General features: G+C 34.8%; 5 protein-coding genes across 6 annotated transcripts; all 5 read left to right on the top strand.

The window, feature by feature from the left end:
• The first annotated feature begins 337 nt into the window (after window positions 1–337).
• LOC128988187 (peptidoglycan-recognition protein 2-like) lies at window positions 338–2796 on the top strand. The gene is made up of 3 exons (XM_054409435.1): window positions 338–541; window positions 1415–1542; window positions 2610–2796. Exons 1-3 carry the CDS (start codon window positions 339–341, stop codon window positions 2735–2737), a joined length of 459 nt encoding a protein of 152 aa, XP_054265410.1. The 5' UTR covers window position 338; the 3' UTR covers window positions 2738–2796.
• An 8932-nt stretch (window positions 2797–11728) lies between these two features.
• On the top strand, window positions 11729–14842 carry LOC128987749 (peptidoglycan-recognition protein 1-like). 2 transcript variants are annotated; one of them, XM_054408757.1, is made up of 4 exons: window positions 11729–11921; window positions 12751–12970; window positions 13608–13744; window positions 14712–14842. In XM_054408757.1, exons 1-4 carry the CDS (start codon window positions 11846–11848, stop codon window positions 14831–14833), a joined length of 555 nt encoding a protein of 184 aa, XP_054264732.1. In that variant the 5' UTR covers window positions 11729–11845; the 3' UTR covers window positions 14834–14842. The 2 variants fall into 2 exon arrangements, with proteins under 2 accessions (XP_054264732.1, XP_054264731.1); XM_054408756.1 differs by having other exon boundaries at window positions 14470–14842.
• Window positions 14843–15810: 968 nt separating this feature from the next.
• Window positions 15811–17580, top strand: LOC128985218 (uncharacterized). Its single transcript, XM_054404605.1, has 3 exons — window positions 15811–15967; window positions 16528–16747; window positions 17556–17580. The coding sequence occupies exons 1-3, from the start codon at window positions 15811–15813 to the stop codon at window positions 17578–17580; spliced, it is 402 nt and encodes a 133-aa protein (XP_054260580.1).
• A 37-nt stretch (window positions 17581–17617) lies between these two features.
• LOC128985217 (peptidoglycan-recognition protein 3-like) lies at window positions 17618–20100 on the top strand. The gene is made up of 3 exons (XM_054404604.1): window positions 17618–17670; window positions 18344–18474; window positions 19688–20100. The coding sequence occupies exons 1-3, from the start codon at window positions 17618–17620 to the stop codon at window positions 19933–19935; spliced, it is 432 nt and encodes a 143-aa protein (XP_054260579.1). The 3' UTR covers window positions 19936–20100.
• On the top strand, window positions 20022–24029 carry LOC128985216 (uncharacterized). The gene is made up of 4 exons (XM_054404603.1): window positions 20022–20033; window positions 22192–22472; window positions 22895–23025; window positions 23418–24029. Exons 1-4 carry the CDS (start codon window positions 20022–20024, stop codon window positions 24020–24022), a joined length of 1029 nt encoding a protein of 342 aa, XP_054260578.1. The 3' UTR covers window positions 24023–24029.
• The last annotated feature ends 313 nt before the right edge of the window (window positions 24030–24342 follow it).

Here is a 24342-nt window from a genome sequence, read left to right as displayed (position 1 = left end):
TTTCAACAACCAAAAATATATTTTTAAACATCAATATCATCCGAATAATTTGGTTCATTATCTCTCAATTCAAAAACTTAATGTGATCATCTCCGAATTCAAGTATCCTCAAAGTATCTTTTAAACACCATTTTTGTCTGACCCCTATAAAATCTTCACAAACCCCTATTGCATGGATGCTAACGTGAGGAAATATTTGTAATGACAAAGGAACTATTCTAGACTGACGAGTTTAGCAAAACTCATATTAGGGTGAACATAGAGGAAAACACAGTGAAAATATTTGAAATTCCGATTAATAAGGGGATTATACTATTTAATATGTGCCTTTAGCAAAGATGCCTTTGGATATCATTCCCCGAGCGGACTGGCAGGCTGAGGTGCCTACCAGTAAACTGCCTCTGCTTACCCCAGTGGAGAGTGTGTTACTCACCTACACAAGCACAGATCCTTGCACCTCCGAGGACGACTGTAAGAAACTGCTCAGGGACATCCAGAAGAAACAGATGGAAGAACAGAGTATGCCAGACATCCAGTGGAAGTGAGTTTAAAATGTGGGGGTAACAGGAGCTGTGCCTTCCTCCTGTGTTTTCCTCCATTTTAATTTAAACCTATCACTGTACCTTTACCACTACATCCTCTTTTCCTCCATTTGAAATTAAACCTCTATCTACATCCTTCGCCACCATTACGTCTGCCGTCTACCACTACGTCCATTTCCTCTACTCCTCAATTTAAATTTAAACCTCTATATCCAGGTCTACATCATATTATTTCCTCTATGTGCATATAAAGATCGGCCTCAACCATCACCTCTATACCTATTCATTTTGCTCCATCCCTACCGCTACTTCTTACTTTACCTCTATCTCTACCTTCACGGCTTCCTTAATTTCTGTCTCTACATACACTACCTCTAAGTCCGTTTATCCCCCCAATTCCTTCCAAACCTTCATTACTACGTCCTTCTTTTACCCTACTTTTATCTCAACTTAAGTTACTAATTTTATATATGTATATCACATAAAAATCAAGGCCAAATACTTACACCACCTATAGAAGTCACAAAGCCAGGTTGGTCTATATTTTTTTAATAATTTTTTATTCTAGGTAACTGCAGCAATAAAAAACAAGAAATATATATACTTTGCGAATGATTATTACAACAAATTTGTATCAGACTTTTTATTCTGTAAACATTTGGTAAATTATGAATCAAAGAAAGATAACTTTTCATTGGACTAAAATCGCGAGCCTAATTGTGATTTGTTACACTGATAAAAAAGTATTATTAAGAAAAGTTGCTTTTTGGGCAAGGGAAATTAATTTTCAATCATACAACAATCATAAAGTACAATTGAATGAAAATGTAAACAGACAGTGGAGATGTGGAGACATTTATTTATCTGTTCAGTTTCATGATCGGAGCCAACGGTTCAGTGTTTGAAGGCAGAGGATGGAACACTAACGCTACCAAGGAGCCCGAACACACACCTCTTGACTTCAAGTCGCTGGACATAGCATATATAGGCAGAACTAAAGGTAGTATACTGTAATCATACCTCATTTGGTTGATTGTGTTAAGAATTGAGGAATTTAAATTTGTTTTGAACATTTAAGTAGGTATTACTTTGGATTCTGTATGAGCAGTAATTTCTTCTCTTATAGCGGGATATATCCATGACAGCATTTGGTAAACATTAGAGCTCTCTCGATCCCATTTTATGGCTTGTACATTATGTTATAAAACGTTATAGAGTTCATATGATGTTTGTATTATACAAACAGAATACAGAATAGAATACAGTAGAGAGTAGAATACAGGTAGAATATCTCAACTTATTTAACTGGATAATCTTTATGCCTGGGAAAAACTTTATTTATAAAGTGTAACATGTTATGATCGTAATTTGTCCACTTACACCTGTAGATACATGTAAAATACTTCCTGATCATGTATATACAAGTAAACCCATTGGGAACGAGAATTCTTTCGTTACATGTGAATGATTAGTTTTTCAATCAGCTTCAAGTATAGCTCTTAGTAAATCATACAATTGAAAATTGTCTGATATATTTAAAATAATGAATATAAATGTGTGATATGTGGTTTTAAAAACAAGTAGGCTATACTACCAAAAACCAATGATTAAACATACTCCCTATTTGTTTGGTAGTCTATGCCTACACTTTTATTACAAAAAAAGGAACACCATTTGAAACCCCTCCAAAGATCTACATATATTTATAGATACAAGAAGTGCTGGCCTAACAATGAAAAGGTTGCCGGTTCGATGCTGAAGTCAGTAGCTTTTTTATGGTTCGAAACCATTCTGTTCGTCCATCAAAACCATCGAAACCCAGCTGTCCCTGATCATTTGGCCTTCAATAAATGATCCTGATCAAACAAAGCTACACAGATCATCGAACAACATTCTACACTCATCCTTCACTCATATGTGGGTTAAAATACGCACCTAGGTGAGGTCCCCATCCCACAATGATAATGATAGCCTAAATAGATCATTTTCTAAAACATTCCATCAACTCATTGTGAAACTAGCTGAACTCTATGGACCAATTGTGAAAATATAAATGACCTGTTACAGAGAAGGACGTGACGCCAGAGATGATTGGAGCGGTGAGCGAGTTGATCCGTTATGGAATCGAAAACAAACATATCAACGACACTTTCGACTACGTAGAGAGCAAGGACTACACTAACTTTGTGGCATAAACTCTACCGAATGTATATTGTTAATGTTTAATATAAAAGTAAAAATATTGTAAGCGGAAGTCGTATAGGTTTGCATTTTATATTCTCTTAACTTTATAAGTTTGGTGGCCTATCATAGCATAAGAAAATTTGAAATCAATTGAAGTATCAAATTCATATATACAGCCGATGCTGAACTTGTACAATATAGATATAGATTTCATACAAAAACTCGTACAACGGATGACATTCATTCTATAATGTATGATGAAGACGTTAAGATTAAAGACACGTTCGTAACAGGATGTTACACTTTCAGTTTTATAGGATGATTTTTGTGTAAACAACGGTGTCTTACAGCAGCTCTTTATCCGGTGCTTCTTTCGAGCTAAGACCTTGTAAAACTGGTAATGTATCTTTAAACAATTATCGTTAAATCATATGCATATTATTCATGTTTGAAGTACCGTATATCATCTTCAACTTAAACATCAAAACTCTCATATATTAATATAAATAATAAACCTTATGGTTGAATTTCTAAGGTAGAAACTGTTACCAACCAAGCGAACACTACATGTAATAGGTCCAACATTAATTGTGCTACAAATCAAGCACCGCTGGGGCCGCGACAATTCAATTACTCTTTTTACAGCCAGCTGTTGTAGTAATTGTGCGATATTTTTCTGGAGCTAATGGCTTGTGAAATTACAAAGCTCCTTTTCGTGGCGAGGACATCGTGAAAAATCGCCGTATATTGTACCCGTGTGTTAGCAACGGCGATTACCAAGTTTTTCATAAGCGATGAGATTCATTACTTGCTAATGATATTATAATGTCAGGAGGAAGGTTGGTAATTTGTCAAGAGGCTAGGTCTGGATGTTGATGGTATATTATTGTGAGCAGATAAGTAAAATACAAAACGTGATAAATAAAAAATATATTTTTCCTACAGCAATATATTTTTTTTTGCTGACAATGTGGCCTTCCTTGCACTGATTATAGCACAGAAAGTTGCTAATTGCTGCATCTACTTACTTTTGCTGCACACTTTTTACCTTTGCCGCACACCAGTATTCCAAACAAACAACACAAAACAGGGTGTTTTTATTAGGCACTTAATACGTGTACGCTTAAAAATAAGTTGGCAACACTTAAAGATATTACGACTACGATCAGCCACAAAGAACTAAAATGTGAACGTAACAACTAAAAAAAAACAAAAAAAAACTATATTCTAGAATTACTTAGACTTTATATATGTAGCTTTAGTTTTGTATTGATTGTTAAATTTTAACTTTAAATATTTATGAAACAGTATTGTTAAATGTTTTTATATATCACCAGTTAGTTTTCAAAATTGATTTATAAACACATAAATCAAGCAAGCTCACGAAAAGTAAATAAAATTGTCTACTAAAACTTAAAACATATATTTACAATTACACTGTTTTTCACAAGACGGTAAACACATAAAATATTTTGTTTCATTACGATTGGGCCATCATTATCAGACCCGATCTTATTCACACTTAACCGTGCAAATCTACTTACAATTTCCGTTTACGCTGTGGCTGTACATTATAGGATCATATTTCATATTCAATACCCCATACGAAAAAAATCATATTAAAGAGTCACTTTATATAACGTAATTCGCGCAACTCTTATTACTATGATACCACAAACCTCTGATGATAAAGTGTCACGATCACTGCAAGCGTTGAAAGACAGTTTCCCCCATTATAAGTTATCCGTTGACGCACAGTTTTCCAGCTGACCTCCAACATTTAGCTGAGTTCCCCTCCTAGGATGTCAGCGGCGTCACGGCTGTCACTGACACGGGTGACACATTGACACTTGGACCTTCCTTGTACTGAATAATCAATAACTGGAGTTGGGACATCAATCGAGCTATCTGAGGGACTAACGTAGTAGAAATTATCGTCTGAAAACCTCATGTTAATAGTTTTCTTTGTATATTTAGTTGCTGAATGCAGTATTCAATTTTGGTATATAAACGAATTGTCAAACTCGGTGCTGAATACAACTGCATAAAGGTCAGGCACAGCTGTTTTGCCAGATAGCAAATTCGGTGTTTGGCAAGTGCTATACTATGAAAAACAAAGGTCGCACAAAATACACTATACCGTATCCGTATTCAGCAGCAGAGTTCGGAAGCTAGAACAACTCAACGTACTCGTTATGTCTCTACGTCATATAGTGAAAAAAGTTTAAAACATTGTACAATGACTTCTGATGGACCAGTCACACCATCTAACGTCGACCTTTTTGTTGCATAGCATAATTTATTCTTAGCCCTATGATAATATTTCTAAACTGGTTTTTTGTAGGTACGCCATAACTTCCCTATTTCTTCACCAATTTTTATAAATAAGGTGTCATTTTACAGCTTTTTCTACCCACTACACTGGAAAAATATATAAATAACTCTTTTTATGGTTTTATTTAACGATCTATTATGTTATATCACTCTGCAAGTAATTTAGAATTGACATGTTTGTTTACGTTATTTGATCAGCTGAAACGTGGGATTTAAATTGATCAAAACAAACGAATATTTACACTTCAAATTCGAGAGATATATATATAATATAAATAAAATGGTATCTGGGCCTAGAAACGATCTCACTACTTGGAATCGAACCAGAGACCTTCAGATTTGATGGTGATCACTATGACCACACGGCTACCTAAATAATTTATTATGTACAATGTTAAACATAAACATATTTAACCCATATAGAAAGCTTTGCTGCTACTAAATAAATCCCTGCTGCAGCAGTAGTTTTTTGTAAAGATACTTCATGTGATTTGTTATTAGTCTATCATATAGTCAAATGTTTAGTATATTTTCTATCGTTGCGTCACCACACAATGATGGCAGTGATAAGCGCTGCAGCAGGGGTAGTTTGTCAGGCGAGGGGTGGAGGGGGCGTGGTTACGCATTTAATGAAGACACCCGCAGAGTAACACGTGCTAGACACCAATAATAACTGGGGACTCGGACAAGTCTATCATAGAGGGGAGAACTAGTCACTAGAGAAATAATTGGAGACCTTCAAACAAATGTCTGGCAAATCTGAGGCAAAATTATTGTCAATCTTCAATCGAGCGAAACATTCACTTGTACAAAAGATAATTTCGTTTGATGCATAGCATCATGATTTATACAAGAAAACTTGCATAGATTCGTAAATAAAAGATCAAACAAAATTCACTACAAATTGTACTACATTAGTTTGTATGGTAAATAAAACTATGATTGTATTCCACGAAGGAACTTGAAAGAAGTTCGATCCCATAAAAAACACGTCACAATGTCATACAAATAATGTTACTATTAGTTAAGTTACAATTTGTTAGCTTATAATAGGTCTACTCTAGTGTTTCAATTAATTGCTTATTTATGAGAAGGAGTACGGATGTATAATCTCAGAATATTTACGAAATATTTCAAATAAACTTAATCCTAAATTAAACAGTTGGAAGGCAATAGAGAGTTTATTTATTTATTCATGGTAACACCATTTATACAATAGTAGTTAGCATAATCAATTACAAGATGGCATAATTTACAACGACATTACATTACTTATGCAATTAATAATCAAACAAAACTGAACTTGAAAAACTTTGGGTAAGTATGTTATTCAAGGAAAAACAACATACAATAATAACAGTCAATGCAGACAAAAAACAATCAATAACAGGCAATGAAAGGCTATAAATAAAGGCTATAAATAACAGGCTATAAAATACAGGAGTTAAAGGTAATATATTATTATGATTTAGGAAAAGCAATAAAATAAGTTACATCTCAGACACACAATTTGTTGTTGCTCATTGTTTTTTATTTATTCTAAAACATATAACCGTTTTAATTTTTATTCTGTAAAGTGACCAAAATTATAATACATACAAATAGCTAGAATCCAGTATTTTTTACAAGTAACAATGGTTTACAGGGAAGATGTAAACACCATTCACTATACCAACAAAGCTATGTAGCTCAAACAGAAACACGAATATCCAAGCATTACTTGAAGGCATAATCAAGCTTAGTCTTGATCGTCGTTTACATTGGTTCTGATCCTTGAACTTCGGCAAAGTCAAAGCTGGACAAGATAATGATCACTACCTGGATATTCAATGCTTCTAATAGACTAAGGAAATATAGCTCATTTTCAATATCAATATTACAGGGAAGTATACACACTTTTGTGAACACTGGGTTTATCTTCAAAGCTGACTGATATTCAATATTCTTATGTACAGTAATATTGACACTTCTTTCATTCGAGCATAATCAAGCATCCTGTGTGATTTTGTTTTTGGTAACTCAACATCAATGCTGAAGTACGGGAGCTTATTCAAAAGATCCTACTGATATCTTATTAAGTAGATATACGGGAAACCCTAAATTATAATGAAACAGGTAAGTAAACTCTAAACTAATAATAATGGGGTTCTAACCGAGGTGAACAAATATAGGCAAAACCGTTAGATCCTGGTTTTAATCAAATTAAAATGAATCAAGAGGTATTACTGTTTAAAATAAACTCATACTTAATTAACTTTACATCATTGATAACAGTCGGATCGGTTTTGTCCGTGATTGATGGAATAGTTTAATTAAAGCTTAACACGCCCAGCATTATACTCGTGAAATATGGATTTCGATTTTATTATCCAACTAATTAAATTAGGCAGATTAATATTATTTTTCTGTATGAGCAGAACGTGGAAATGTGGAATACATACCATAAATTTAGAATAAAATTACAGTTCATTGTAACAGAAATGAAATTTTTCTTCCACTGATAAGAGGGAATTCCATTTCGTTATTGAATATTCTTTGATAAAAACTAGAAATAGATTTAGTAGGCCTTACAACTCCTTCAACTATATGCCTACACTGAAGTCGAAGAGTATACCTAATAATATACATAGTGTGAACGACCTAACATCCATGGTTCTGAATAGATTAAGGACTTAAAGAATTTATTGTTTCGCTAATATGAGCTTAAAAGGCCGTTTGTAGAGGAGGCGAACCTTTTGGGGTTGAATATATTTGGATCCAAGCCTGAATTGATTTTATTGCCACAATTAAATTTTATACTTTTTCAGACATTTTTTTTATATCGCTCTCTCGGGCTTGATTGCTATTTTTGGTTGAAATGCGAAAGGTAGGTGTTTATGAAAACTAGTATTAGTAGGATTATGTAAAAACTTTTCAAATTATATCTTGTAGCCGTCTTTCATACATATTTGGAACCAGCAAGTGCTGTACCTCGATTAAAATATGACGTCAGTGACTCGCCAACGAGCGATGACTCATAATTTCAATCAGTAAACGTACAATTGCAGCTCAATCGAATGAGTCAATTAGGGAGAAAACCCGCGACGCTTTAGGTTCTAAACGATTTAACTCCAATTTGGCCACAGTGGGCTGTTCTGCTTCTTTCAGTCGTCGAAGCCCGGAGGTGCTTGTAGCCCCTTGCACTTGCTCTAGCCCCGGGGTAGCGCTATTAGTGATGGTTTAGCGCGTGTCACCGTTGGGGCTCTTTATCCTAGACTCGGCCACGCCCCTGGTGGCAAATAATGAAGTCAATGATACGTCACTGCACTCGACATACGGCCTCGTTAGTCAGAAGTTGGTCTAGTCGAGGTTTGGAACACATATTGGGGTCGTACATATGAATCAGTGTTTTATAGGGGCTTGGAGGCAAACATAACACGCTAGTTGGATAGTTACTAATTGATTTTATAGTGGATTGTTCGGTTTTGATACATCAATTATATCAATTCAATCAATTATTTAAGATGGGGACGTATTTTAACCCAAATATGAGTGAAGGATGAATGTATGATGAGTGGCGCGATCTTGTAGTCTTGTTAGTGACTAAGGCTACATTCCTTAGACACAACTGTTAATTAATAGCCCAAACAGCTAATGGCAACTAAGGGACCTACAGTTTATAGTGGAATCCGAACCACATTCTTGCCTTGGTATTAACGAATTGGTGCAATTTTCAGGATAGTACTGAGGATAGTCATAGTACTCACTAGTGCGGACACCTTCTCTTGCCAAGAATATTAGAATAGAAACGATATGGATGAAATGACGTCATAGGCCCGAAAGCAAACATGTTAACTTAGAAACCAGATGTTTCGGTTATTACTATAACATTCGAGCCAGTGACGTAATTTGTTTATGTTCATGATCCACACCATTTCTGTTCTAATATTCGTGCTAGGTGTCAAATTTCCGCCTTAAACGTTTAACGGTTTACATAAAGCAACCATTATTTTACTCCAGGTGGAAATGTTGCTAGTATTTGGCGAGTATCCTTAAAAACTAAATAACTAATGTGAGCAGATTTCTGTATGGTGAATAATATGTAACAGTCATTGGGTATAGAAGCATGGCACAAAGCAACGTTTCGTTTTTGAACAGCTATAATTAGTAATGCGATAAAATGAATGATCTAATACAATTTCCTACATTGAAATAGTTATTAAAAATTCCCCATAAAGAGTATAATCTCGCTTTAAAGCGAAACTTTGATGTATTTGTTTAAGATATCCATTGGGTAACAAAGTAAACTAGATATTTATTTTTAATTTTTATTTTTTACATTACCGGCAGCGTAACCTAGGGCAAATCATTACCTCTCTTCCCTCCAATTGAATTGTCAGCATAGATGTTTATGCTATAACCATGTGTGCCAATATCGGAGTCAGGTAGGGTTAAAAAGTTATTAAATAAAAAATAAAAAATTTAGAAAAATCGATGAACAAACAGGTTATGCAATTTTAACAGGCTCATGTTTATTGAGAAGAGTGCGAGCTCATAAATCCACTCCCGGATTTTACTTACACCCTCATTTAGGACCTTTTGAGAAAATAAACAATCAGAAAGGGGATTTTGCGAAATCTTAAACCATAACTAAATGAAAGAACCTATAACTAACTTATAACTAAATTTGTACAGAGGTTTAATGGTAGGCAATTGAAAAATCCAACAAATTTAAATTCTTCTTCAAATCAAATAAACTCCATGATCAATTCCAAACCTCTTTTCTCACGGTAACGAAATATTCAAAATTTAGTTCCCAAACTATAAAATCTCCCCCAGGATAACCCCTTTATGTATAAAAATCTCTCATACGGGTACCAGTAACCCTTTAGAGGTCAACTTCAACTATCAGCGATCAAAAATGACAGCGGGGATGAAAGGGACAATAGTGAAGTCATAGACTTTGCGCCCCTGGTGGTACAATTAGTCGCCACGTGCAGCGCTAGTTATGCACGTCGACACGTGCCACAGCTGATTGCATCTTGTTCGGCTCTAATCAAGAAGGCTCTGATTACACCGATAACAGTTTGACTTGATGAGAAAATAATTTCAATAGAGATAATACTATCGTTGTAAAAGCATAGTAGTTATTGATTTGACTACTGGAAATAATGGGTTAATAGGATTACAAATTAGGTTTAGTTAGTGTGATGGTAGTATTCAGATATATTTTGGCTATTGAAATACGTGTCTATAGTCAGTTCAAATAACGAAGATGGTCGGGGATTGTACCTTCGGCCAATGATAAGTTTTGCATTCATTGACCCCTTTCCCCACCACATTCGTTATTTGAGCTAACTATAGTTTTAAAATATACCTCATGTATAAATGTGATCACACTGTATAGATGTAATAGCCATTGTATTTGCAAGCTAGTTTACAAGTAAAATTTAGACGTAGTTTCAAAAAACCATGAACATTTTCAACAATGTTTGATGATTCATATGTTTGAGAATCCTTCTGAAAATTATGGTTTCAAAAACTAATATACATTCTTAAACTTTCAAGTCAATCAATAATGCAATATTAATTATCAATCAATGAGATGGTTACGCCACCTTAAGTGCGCATTTTCACCCACAAATGAGTGAGGGATGAATGTAGAATATTGTGAGATGGCTGTGTAGCTATGTGTCTTGACATGGCTAGTGCATTTACAGCTGATTCACAAATTATTATTACTACAGACTAGTTGTCCTACTTTTGTATCCTGACAATACACGCACTTTTATGTAATTTGTTTGTATTTTCAACTGTGATAATTTACTCCTGGCATGCCATATACATTATACAGAGTAAAAAAGGGACGATATAAAAAGCAAATAATACAAAGAACATAGACATAAAAAAATATATTTTTAAGATATCCAAAGAAGTCAACCAAAAAAATATTTATTTTTAGCCACCTACATGCTTTGTTCATAGAACCTATGTCGATACCTAAAAAATAAGCTATGTAAATGCAAAAAGTACCATTAGAAATGCAACGCTAGGTTGACCAGACCATTGGTTTACATATAAATGTTCTGGGCTTTCTGCATGTTTAAAGCCTAGCTGACCCTCTTTAGCATTCAACACCTTTGAATATGAATAGCCACGGAACATGTGCTAAGCATTACTGTCTCTGCAATCCCACATGGATGTATGAATCCAACCAAGGAAGAAATAGTTTTATATATTCGAGGTATAGTTTGCAGTAGAGCGATTCAACCTGATTTGGATTAGTGCGAATTTGTAAAAAACATACAAAGAAAAGGTTTAATTATATTATTATTCATCAGAATGCGTTTCTTATCCTTCAATTATAGAAGTAAAATAACGTGTGTGTTCTTAGGAAAAGAAGACAGCCTTCAAGAAAAAAACCTGTGCATCTGATCCTACCATAATACTAAGAATTGGGGAAATATAAACATATTCACATGAACAATATGAAAATAGAATAATAGGGCTACTATATACAGTATAAAGGAAAATTCAACATTAATAAATTAACATTGAATTAGCGTACCCAGTTTAACAATGTAAACGAATATCTAATGAATATGGATAAGTAAACGTAAACGAATGTAAAGTAAACGAATGTCTAATGCATTAATCCTTATCATACACATTGAAACGTTATATTTGCTAATCTCTAACCACGAGAATGCGTATTTTTAGTCATCATGTAACCATGTAACTTGGTGGGAATTTGTGTAAATTGAGAATTGTGTTCATAAACTATTATTTGATTATTCATATTCAATATGACCTATAAACCTGCATACCCACATGATGAAATTGAGTTTGATCCATCATTGGACTTAAAGCCTTTTGAACAAGGTAAGTTTAATCACCTTAGTTACTCGTCTTGCCAATTAAACTAGTGTTGCAGTTGAAACTAAATTGTCAAATAATCAAAGCTTATGAGAATGAATATTATCTTACAATTACAAGTTGAAAAGTAGTATTAAAATCTAAAAGTTTTAGGATTATTTAGAAAATCTTTAATATTGTTCTCATCAGTATGATTTGATATTGGTGAACCACTTAGTTAAGTATAACGAACAGACACCATCAAATAAATTGTTCTTATGCAGCAGCGATTTTTAGACCAATCATCATATTTAAGTACCATCGCATTTTGTAAGCCTTTACCTTGTCGAAAATGTTCAACAATGCAAAATTTTAATAAATTTACTATTTTTTTAATATTTCAACCCTGTAATTATATCCACCGTTTCCTGCAGCCGCTCAAATACAACATAACAATTGAATATCACATAGCAATCACGGAGAAAAACTAAAATACTTAAGTTGCATTTGTTAAAATTCACACTTTATCGTATAAATTGAATAGGTAACCAATAAATTAAATGTATCTACAACAAGCACAAGATGTATTTGAACTATAATAGTTATGTGTCAATTAAATGAAAAACTTCGAAATTGGTTGCATAGTTGTAATAGGCAATAGGTTAAATGACTCTAAAACAACATGTTCTAGGATCTTGTCAAGGGGGCCTACTGGGAGTGTTCCAAATCAGGAGGATGTCGGAGTCCTTTCCCGGAAAATTCACTATTTTAAAAAAATTTTTAAGGTGAAGCACCTATAGCCCCCCTTGGAACCGTCACTGTTTTAAATATTGTAATACTTATTTCTTGTATGTAGAGGTCGTCAAAAGAACAAAGCCTGTGATAGTTCCACGCTCTCAATGGGGAGCACTCCCAGCCAAGCAGACGGTCCCGACCAAGCTACCCCTTCGTAGGGTGTTCCTGACACTCTGGACGGACACTCCACCCTGTACCTCACCTGAGGAGTGCGAGAGAACCATGAGGGAGCTACAGCGGCGTCACATGGATGAGTTTGGGCTGTCGGATATCAAATGGAAGTAAGTATCTTTTAAAACATGTGTTATGAAGATGAAAGGTGCGAAATTCAAACACATGGTTAGGTCGATGATTGCAATTTAGAGGTTTGAGAGGTCATTACGAATTGGAGGTGAGCTACTTTACCTTGCCGTAGAGATGCTGTTATCGTTTTCCCCACAATTAAGGATATAATTAATGTACTATGGGAAACCCTTCAATAAATTTTCATTATGAAAAAATGTTTTAAATTGATTGAATACATATGTTACATTTGTTAACATCCCCATATGTAAGATTCAACGCCTACTATTTCAACTTTATGGTGGTGTTTGGACAAGAAGAGCATCTTTATAAGTAATTTCTTCAAGAAATACATTACCGTAATTTACAGAAATGGTTATACACTATGTAATCCACTAATAATAAAACATTTTTCTTGCTTTACAATTTTAAATTATCTGCTTATGTAAAAAAATCCTTGACTAAGTTCACTTATTGATTTACGAGCCAGTTCCAAAGTTCTCTTCTTTAGTTTTTTCTTGATAAATTTTTCATGTGTAGTGGGAGGGAGTTAAGAATTTTGCAGCCAATATACTGTAGCTACCGATTGTGTTTCCAATATTCAAACATATTAGTTAATCCAGTCTGTGGTTACAGTTTTCTCATCGGAGGCGACAAGGAGGCCACGATATATGAGGGGAGAGGATGGTACAACAAGTCTTCTAAAGTCCTGGAGATGAACCCTCACCACTACCTCGAGAGACTGGACATAGCTTTCATTGGAGACTACAGAAGTAAGTGTTTAATATCCACACAAATGATATTTATCATAGAAGGAATATGAGGAGGGTTTAGCTTGTAAGTTTAGTGAACTAAATTACAGGTGGTTAGGGTTAAAATCGACAAAATTGAGGGACTATATTCTTTTAAACGGAATTAATGAGAATTCACCCCAGTTTAACATTACAACACGTAGAGCATAGTACAGCAACCAGTTTTTAAATACTGCAGCCGCTAAGGTGCAGTGTACTTTATGAAGGATTGATTATTCCAATAATTTCATGTCATCGCCTTTTACCTCATGGTGAAAGAGGCTCATGAACAATGCTTAGAACAAGAAAAAATGTAAGATTCAGCAAATACCTTTTGGGTGACCAGTTGCCAATGAAAGATCCGGAAACATTGTATTCAACGAATTATACAACCATATTTGTATAGTAGTTAGCTGAATTTGCGGAAAGCCTCAAGAGAAACCGTAGATTTCCACGGAATTCACTAGTGAACAATTAGTTGTCGTTGGTTTAATAATACCACTAGCGTATAGTGATCATCCCTGAGGATTGCTTGGAGCAATACTCTCCAAACATCCTCCTATAGTCTGTATGAGAAAACCTGTCTCCTGACAGTTCGTCTATTTGGGGACTATCCATAATTAAGGCCTGTACCAGTTTCAGCTAGACAGGGTCACTAGACAAGTTCCATCATACAGACTATAATTGACATGCCATACCTGTTCCAGATGTTCCTCACCCCCCGTGGAGATACGTGGAGCAGGCGGTAGACCTAGTATCCTACGGTGAGTTCTTGAAGACCGTCCGGATAGACAGAGACCTCTTGGTGCTAAAAGGAGAAGGGAAGGCGGACTGGGACACTTGGAAAGGAGATTGGGACGCTTGGCTGACGGAGAAAATACCTGATTGGGCGAACCAAGACAACCCACCCTGTCCGGCGGACAAATTTGACTGATTGCACTTGTTTCAGATGCATACCCTCCACCCCTCATGGTATATAATATGGACGCTTTGTTGGCGGAGGGTGAAAGAACGTACTTACTGCACGAGCTGTTTGAAGATTACACCTGGCTTAACGGCGATGGAACGTAACTGGGGCCTTTGAAAAACAAAACGTATCTAAAGTAACTAACTTGCAGTTTCAGTAGTAAATTGTATTGTTGATCAATATGAACATAAATAAATAAGTTGTGTGTAAGGTTTTATTTTATTGAGTGCATTTCAATGTATTTGGAAATAAATAGTTCATGTCTGGTAACACTGATCACTAGTGTCGACGAGATTTAGTGTAGGCCTATATTATTTTAGGATTCATTTCATGGTTTTTTCCATAAGGATGAGAAATCTAATGGGCGAGTAAGTTTTATCGATGTTATTATTCATAACTATAGGTCGTCCAGTGATGGAAAACTCGACCAATAATATTTAACGTACAAACTACTCTGCTTTCACCCCACGCTGTAAATAAACCATGTAATTGAAATTTCTTCCAATTATTTTGATTTTATGTTTATGTTTCGTTATTTCGTCACCAGCATAGCAACGCATAAGGCCCAAGATAATAAATAAAATTAATAATTAAATTCAATCTTGTGATTATTTTTTAGCCTATTTTAATTTATTAAGGGATTCTGCACATTTATAGGAAAATATCTTTCCAACAGTATTCGTGGAATTTCCCAGCGATGCACAAGAGCGGAGGATAAAAGTTTTCAAGAAACACGCTTGCCTATTAAATTATAGGATATGTTCAAAAAAGTTTGTTATTGTTTACACTGTTTTTACTTGTTGAGGCACCACTTTCAAGCCCTGATTAAATTCAATTCTACAGACTTTAGCTTCAGACCTAACTTACAAAATAATTTAAGTCACACATCTCAAATAAACGCAACCATATGAGATGTAAAAGAAACGATTAAGCCTTATCACTAATTTTGTTATCAACAACTCAGTACTGGTAATTTCTCGATAAATGATCAGAGTTCAAAACTGATTGATGGTTGAGCTTTAGTTTCGGTTTCGATGGCAACTCGTGAGTTCCCGGCTTGACGCGTTGTTTATCACCAAGGATGGAGTCAGAGTCCGATGCAACTGTTTCGCCTGATGAGGATGGGTTCATGCCCCATGTTGAGATGATTTTCAAGGGTCGTAAGAAGATTGACTCGGATATTGAGGAGGCAGAGGATGTAGAACAGCCATTCCAGGAGATGCCAGAAATAGGACCAGGTGATGGTTTATTAAAGTTATGTACAAAGTCAGCATATTTGTTGAGACGGAACGCTGTCTTATTCTTTTTATTATCTTGGCTTCTCCAAATTCACAATTATTAACCTATATATTTTTCTATAAAGCATATTCACCATTTACTATTTAGATTCAACGTAATTATGTTGTAATTTACACTCCTGGCTCCTGGTCGTAGGTCGTTAATTCGTGTTGTTCAATTTTTTGGAGTAAACATGTGACTTATATAAATGAAATGTTTACTAGAAAATGTTGTTGCTATTATATTATAAGGAGAGTGAGCTAGTCTGGAGGTATGGTGCGGGACTACGACTCAGAGGTCACGGGCTCAAATCCCACCAATCCCCAATTAATTTCATCCATGTGATAATACCACGACCCTCTGCCTGGAGTAATGTGTAAACACAGTTTCGGAGTAGAGTCTATCGTTCTAGGATATGAAGGTGGGACATTAAAAAAACTAATTAAAGAATACAATTAAAACCTTTAACATATGCTGTGTTGCATATTATAATTTACTAAATCATTCTCATTTTTTGCAGAGGGAGACTATCAGGAACCTCTCCATTTCGTTTCCCGCGAGGAATGGGGTGCTCTGCCTCCGAAGGACCCAATCCCTAATGACAAGTTCCCACTGAAGTACGTGGTGTACACCATGAGCACGAGGCGACATACGTGCTTGGCTAGAGCCGACTGTATCGGAGTGTTGCAAAGACTACAGAAGAAACACATGAACGAGGGAATGTCAGACATCGCTTACAAGTAAGGTACAACAGGACACATATGATTCATATCCTTCAAAAGCTCTCGTATAGGTTAACTATGCATTTAAAGTTAACTTTGGGAACATGAAAGATTTTCTTAAACCCATATTCATAGTATTGTTGCATCCAAAGTGGATTCCACGTTTAAACTATAGGTTAATGTCTTTAATAATAGTACCCACAGGACAATAATGCATTTTTGGAAGTGAAATCTGCCATAATCTGGCCTAATAGACAAAAAGGCTTTTTCAAATTGTCATATCCATTATAATTTTAAAAGTGTTTTCAAACACGCCAAAAGAACTTAGAACATACCTGAATAGAACAGAGCAACTTTTAAAGTCTACATCTAAAGTTAACGCTAGATGGGGTTGGCGGTTGGGCTTAATCGTTGTCCTTATGAAGCAATACTGTAAACAAGCGATACAGATATAAAAAGTATATATTAAACAGAAAGTTGTCCGATGGTTTGAACGGGAATACAATGATGCTAGTCTGGGTGTTTCATTGTAGGGATACACACATTTACGGAAAGTCTTTAAATTTAGAGCATTATGTGGTGAGAATTTTCATGTTTGACGGCCTTGAAGATCAGATCGATTATAAAGAACGCAATATTTTCTAGGAACGATTTTTCTAGGAGCTTCAACATAAGATTTTGTTTATAATAGTGAAAACTTTATTGTTATAGTGTAAACCGATTTTCAGTGCATGAAATTTTCTAGATGCAAAAACTTTTATAATTTAAATATTTCAAAAAAAATTAACGATTTAAATTTTGTATAACTCTATGATTTTTGTTTCAGTTTCAATAAAAGAATCATCACCTAAAGTGTTTGAAGTTTATGCACAATGATGATTTGTTAATATGGCTTTAAAGCATCTTAATTTTTCGCAGGTATTGCACATGTTCTTACACCGGTAAGTAATAAGTTATTATGATTATTGTGGAAATACTTTAGCTTCAAATTTGTATATTAGCCCAAAGCAGCAAGAATGTTTAACATTTTTTAAGATTGGAGAAAGATGTGTCTTTGAATTTAGAATTTCGCATGTTTATGAAATTGTATCGAATCCTATTACATATTGACATTTTCATACGTCGGCCAAATCAAACAAATTTTTATTGATATTTAATAGTAATAAGAAACATGTAAACGCGGTTTTTTGTTAAAAGAATTATCCAACAAAAAGAGTTAATTGCCGGTTTTAGTAACCACGCCAATAATATTTTCACATGGCTCACAAACGGTAGTAAAGGAAAAGCCAAAACATTTTAGGGGAAGTTGTGGGAATCGAACCCATCTCTCTGGCACTGATGACTGAGATGATGTCACTAGCTACCTTTAACACATGCAAAAAAGTAAATTATTTCGGTTCATTGTAATTTAAAATTAACATTGTGGAGTATTGAACTTCAAAGAAACATGTTAAACAGTATAAAATAAATTGTAGATTCAACTAAATGTAACATTTATATCGAACTATAATAAAAACCCTGTTACAGATTTTCACGGCTATTTACCGTTTTAAATTAATTTTAGGACATCATAGCTACACGAGAAATAATTTTTTAAACTATTTGCTTTAATAGTTTCCTGGTTGGGAGAGACGGAACTGTGTATGAAGGTCGAGGATGGAGCACCAAGTCATCAAAGTCTCTCAAGTTTAACCCTGCATTATACGGACGAAGACTAGATATTGCCTTCATCGGGGACTATGACAGTAAGTATAGTTGTTATTAATATATGTAAGTATATGTGGATTATGATATTAGTCTGACACATATGGTTCATGTGGCATCAGGTTCTTTAAAAGAAATCAATTTTTCCTATGTTAAGTTTGCATTTTTATAGTAACATGAAAATGCACAGCAGGTTTGGAAAATATACATGTTTGAACATAATGAATGTATATACTGACAATTGAATGCCTTGATTGACCTATACAATACGGCAGAAAATTATGAACGAATATTACAAAATAAAATCACTGGAACTTTGGCTCAGGCACAAATCCATAGAACTTCAGTTAGCGTGAGCATCAACATTGAAAGGCAAATATTAAATAGTACTTAAAAAATAAAATCAGTCATACAAAAGAATCTATTAGTTCTTTATTGTGATCAAATTAGCTATTCATTGCGCTAAACACGTTAATGCTTACGAATTATTTTTTCGATAAATTAAAAACTTGGTTGGTTAAAAAACACATTAGAATACTTCAAATAATAAGAAATACTTGTTAAGTTCTAAAGTCATAATATTAACTAGGGAGTGCTTTGGCATGCTAACTACGTTTACAGCTTACGATTTCCTAACATTAAAGAATCGTTCCAAAGATTGCTAACCTTAGATATTTACCAAGTTTTAAAACGCTATACACTACAGCAATATTCTTAAATTAAACTTAATCTTTTTGCTCTTCTCATTGCTATTTAATCATGGGCTTGTATTTCAAAACTCTTCCTACTATATATGTTATTATACATTTATGATTACAAGCTGTATAACTTTTTTTTGAGAGGTTGGCGGCCTCTTTAACCTTGCATTTTGCCCATCCACATAGACTAAGCGCCCGTGCGTGGATCGTTTACAGCAAAGCAAGGAGTGAGCCAGTACAGTACAAAGGTGAACCGTACTGATAAATTTTAGTGGCAGTGACCAGGATCCGAACCCACGACATAGCTGCCTTGGGCCCGAAGTCCGCGACGCTACCGACTGAGCCACCGAGTCACTAAAACTGGCCAGTGTGTTACATAGTAACAAAATACCAATGCAAAAATCGTGAAAAACTTAACTAATTTATGCATGTACACAAAACTAAAAATAAGTTGTTATGTTAAAATACCTACGAACTCGTTAATAAAATCCTTCCGAACTTTAAAACTACAAATAAACATACACGTAATATAAAATGATACAAATTTATCCCCCAGCTGTATACAACCCACCGCTAGACATGTTGGAAGGCTCACAGAACATACAGAGACTGGGTATTGAAGAGAATTACCTCCTGGACGGACACGAGATTGTACGTATTTATACCTGGAGAAACCGCGTCAGAGAGGGCCGCATTGGGGAGTTCCCTACAGCAGAAGAATGGCTCTACCAGAAGTACCATCCCCCAGACGAGTTCCAACTGCCACCTATCCTGCAGGTGAAGAAGTCGTGGAAAGGAACTTGAAATTAAGATTTTTACTATAGTAGATGGCGTGTGTTGCTACAACTTTCTAGGTAAAACTGTATCTAAATCAGTGTTTGGGATTTCCCATGGTTATTCCAGTAAGTTAGGTAATTTATTTTGGTTCATTGTACTTCAAAACAAACTTTGTAAAATATTGAACTTCAAAAGAACATGTTAATAAAGTTAAAGAGCATTATTGTCTCCGCTGAACACAATTTATTTTCCTATGTGTGTAAACTAAAGCTGACCTATTAATCCGCTCACAAGGTTTAGGCAGTCTGAGGGGAAGTTCTCCCACTACTTTTCTCGGCTTGTGTATGTTTCCGCTGATTGACGTTTTGGCAATCTCAGCTGTATTGTTTTATGGGTAGGATCTAGTGGAGGAAATGGATTTATTTCCATAAAATCAACAAAATGTTTTGAACAGACTATCGTAATGAGATAAAATTATTTCCCACAAATAGAAACAGTGGTATTATTTTAAGACCGTACCCAAATTCTAAAAGTAAGTTGTATTTTTATAATCTCGAAAACAGTATCTATGTGAACGTATAACTAATACTTAACCCTCCTTACATACTAACAAAGATTTTGATGTTTTTTTTACAAACGGTTAATCATATTGTTTTACTCATATGTGTTACTTACATGTACACAAATAACTTTTTTCAGTGTTAGTTGTATTAGAAAACGTGTATACCCACTAAGAACCATGTTATTTATATCAGAATACGTAACAATTTACTGTCAACTTAATAATGTGTGTATAAAGATTGAAGAAAACCTTCTTAGCATCTACTTAGGTTGTAGGTTCGCTGTTTTGATTTTACATCCTACTTAGCAAAAATGAAACCATCTACGATATTAACACCCAGATGCAACTTATAGCCTAACCGATGGATATACACGTATTCACTGCTGTGACAGCAAAAGTTAAACAGAAACCTAAACCCTTTACAAGCTATACTGTCTAACGTTTATAGATTCTTTTTCAAATGTCCCATTCCACACAGCGGATTTTAAATATAAAGAGAAAGTAGTTTTTAAAATGATGATTCTCAAAATATATCAAAGGTGTTCAACATGTGACATGGTTAATTGACCAGGTTACAAGGTTCAATAAATGGTCAGAAAAAATATTATAATTATAATTGTCATCGGAATGATACGTTATTTTATTTCAAATTGCCTATCAAAGTGAATATTCCTATACAGGGTTTCGAAAAGTAATGTTTTTTACCGAGTTCGGATTAATACAAGACTGAATAAATTGTGATAACTATCTTTTCCTTATTGAGTTTATCTTATCAGAGTACAGTAGTAATATTATTACAGTTTCAGTTTGTAAACATTGGGTAACAAGGGTGAACGGTAAGCTTATTTTATCTAGCTTTGCAAATGGTAACTGAACAATACAAAAAGTAAACATAACAAGGACACATTGTAATCTTGAGGTATAGCCTATATTGATTAACTTTCTTACACGTTACGAGAAACGGCAATTCGTATCTTGTAAACATTCGTTGTTGTTAACATTATCTAGAAGATACATTCGTTTAAATTATTGGATTTAAAGATTGTTATACAGACTAATAGTCCACTTGGTAATTATTTTTCCTGTATACACACTTTGTATTTATGTAAAAATGTTTATTCAGGAATAAATATATTTTGATTTGTTCATAAAAAGAATAAACTTCATGCTCTTATCCTCAAAATAACTTGTAGTCAAAACAATAAATGTAGATTACATAACTCTAATGCCGGGTGATTCTTTTAGTCCAACTAGCTAACGGCTTCGACTCCCTGAAGTCTCATTAATGCTGGGTGACGGTTTTTGTTTATTTGGAACAAGTTTTTTTTTATAAATGTATGCATTCACGTCTCTTTGGCTAAGATATCTATAAAGTTATTACCCTTCCACACAGATGATCGATTTGGACGAAAAAGGATAATAATAAGGTATGTTCCTGTAACTAATCATAGGTGGGTGAGAATATCTCTCTAGATTCCCCAAAACAGGGTTGAAACACTAAACAACATTCTCTGGAGTATCGTCACTCCGTTTCAAATATCGAGTAAACATCTTTTTCATGTAAATAATTCTTATTTTCACATGTGTCTCCCTCCAACCCCTTTATGTGAGTGATAAATAGATGTACATATTCTCTAAAATGGGGTTTAATCACCACACTATTCTCTTCTGCATCCATTGTAAATCCAGAATAAATCGAATTCAATCAATTATCGTTTCAGAAGTTCTTCAGAATCAACAGTTCTCCGGAAGTCCTCACCATGTGGTTGGACGAGAGTGAGTTGGGTCCAGGAGACGTCGACATGATTCTTCACAATGTAACACGTGAAGAGTGGCGAGCCTTGCCACCTCGGGGCTTACACAGACCTCGGCATCCCTTCAAGTTGGTACTGGACCACTACACGTACACCGAGCCTTGCTACAGCTACCAACAGTGTATGCGAGAGGTACAGCAGATGCAGCGACAACATATGGATGAGGGGTTCAGTGATATTAAATACCAGTATGTATATTAAGTTTTGTCCTAGGAAGATATGCACTAGACAGGGATTGTTTTCAAATTACTTTAGGCCTAGGGATTTCAATATCACATGGATCACATGGATAAAATTCATTGGTGGGATTTGAACCCGATCCTCAAAGCCTGAAGTCCTGCGCTCTACCTATAGACCGGCTGACTTTCCTACCATATTGGGGGATGTGAGCTAGGTAGATAAAAAGATAGGGCCATAGTTTGCCTTTGAACAACGGCGATTGAAGAAGCATAACCCCTCACTTACCTAGACATATATTGGTGTACAAGGTAATACAAAAGATTTCCGGTCGGTTCGAAGTATTCACTTTTAACTTTGTCCCTTTTTGTAACTGAATATTTATAATTAATTAGAATAGTTGAAAAAGCTTCAATCTTTGTTAAATTTTCAGCTTCCTGATAGGAGGGGATGGTAACGTATATGAGGGACGAGGGTGGGGGAAATGCTCGTCGAGAGCTCTGCGGACCTTTGTCAAACTATGGAGAAGGCGGCTGGACATTGCATTTATCGGCGACTATACAGGTAAGTGAAACACATATGAAATAGTTATTAACAAGTTTTTTTTAGATGATTCTTGCTGGAAGCCCAGTACAATTATTTAGACTGCCCGAAAAGGCAGAACTAGAAGTACTGAATGTTATACTGAATGTGAACAGCAATGTAAAAGGCAGATTAAGACGCTTAAGAAGAAATCGATCAGATGTTCCTTTTGTGTATTGTATAGCATAAGAATATAATTTTTGCATATCTTCTTGATATTTCTGGTTTAATATACGAAGAGACATCCTAGGTTTATACTAGTAAAGAGTTTTGTTTACTTTATAGCTATTTTATATCTAGGCTATTTTTATGTACACATTACGCTATTATTAAAGACAACCTTATTTCTGTACATAGAACGCAAAATGTTTCAGAAAAGAAAATACCTGACATAATGCAAACTCGATACGAACATATAATTACGTACGGGGTTCACTTTAACATGATCAGAATATTTTGCAACAGACTGCATGTGGGGAAAAATATCATGGACTACGTTCCTCTTGAATGCGAAGTGAGAAGAACAACCAGAAAGAAGCCACCTCGATCAGAGAGACCTCGTAAGAAAAAGAAAAAGAAGCCTAAAGAATCCTCGGATCTTTCATTTCACTCCAACACTGATCTCAATACAGACACTGCAGATTCCCCGGATACATCGGATAGAGAAGAACTTCCGTTCACATCAACGTACGAGTCATCTGATTCTACGGAAACATCAGATTCTACGAAAACATCAGAATCTACGGGTAAATCTGATTCCAAACGTGAATCCGACTCTTCAAGTGCATCTGATGATATAGGTGTAACCAAGTCAGAAATATATTCTTCAGAAACTACGGCACCGGAAGAATCAGGTGATAATGACAACGAGTACGAAGAAAAGTATGATCCTCAGAAAGAGCTTAGGAAAATAGCTGATAAAGTAGATAAGGAAAGTAAGATTCGTGGAGAGCCCATAGAACTGTTTAGCTTCTCCTAGATCTGTTCAGAATTTAAAACCGAAGCTTTTTCTACTTAATTTAGACATAGCATATGTATAAAGGTATTCGACTGACTATGATATAAGATTATTTTATCAAAATCCACTCTATGTGGATCTATATTTATCTGTTTTTACATTATTGTAAACTATTTGTATAAATCACACTTTTGTTGGTCGTTTTGTCAAATAAACTAAATATGTTCACAACAATTTTTATGCATTTAAGATTTTTCCTGTAATAAGAACAATTACAACCAACACACTATGTAGGAAATTGATGATTTGACGAAAATCTTTGTTCTATATAAAACTTGATT

This window comes from Macrosteles quadrilineatus, unplaced genomic scaffold (assembly GCF_028750875.1).
Source record: "Macrosteles quadrilineatus isolate MER2022 unplaced genomic scaffold, UCM_ALF_1.0 Scaffold_2__2_contigs__length_208266976, whole genome shotgun sequence".
Taxonomy (NCBI): Eukaryota; Metazoa; Arthropoda; class Insecta; order Hemiptera; family Cicadellidae; genus Macrosteles; species Macrosteles quadrilineatus.
Note: the sequence above shows the minus strand (reverse complement) of the source record. Positions and strands in the feature narration are given on the sequence as shown.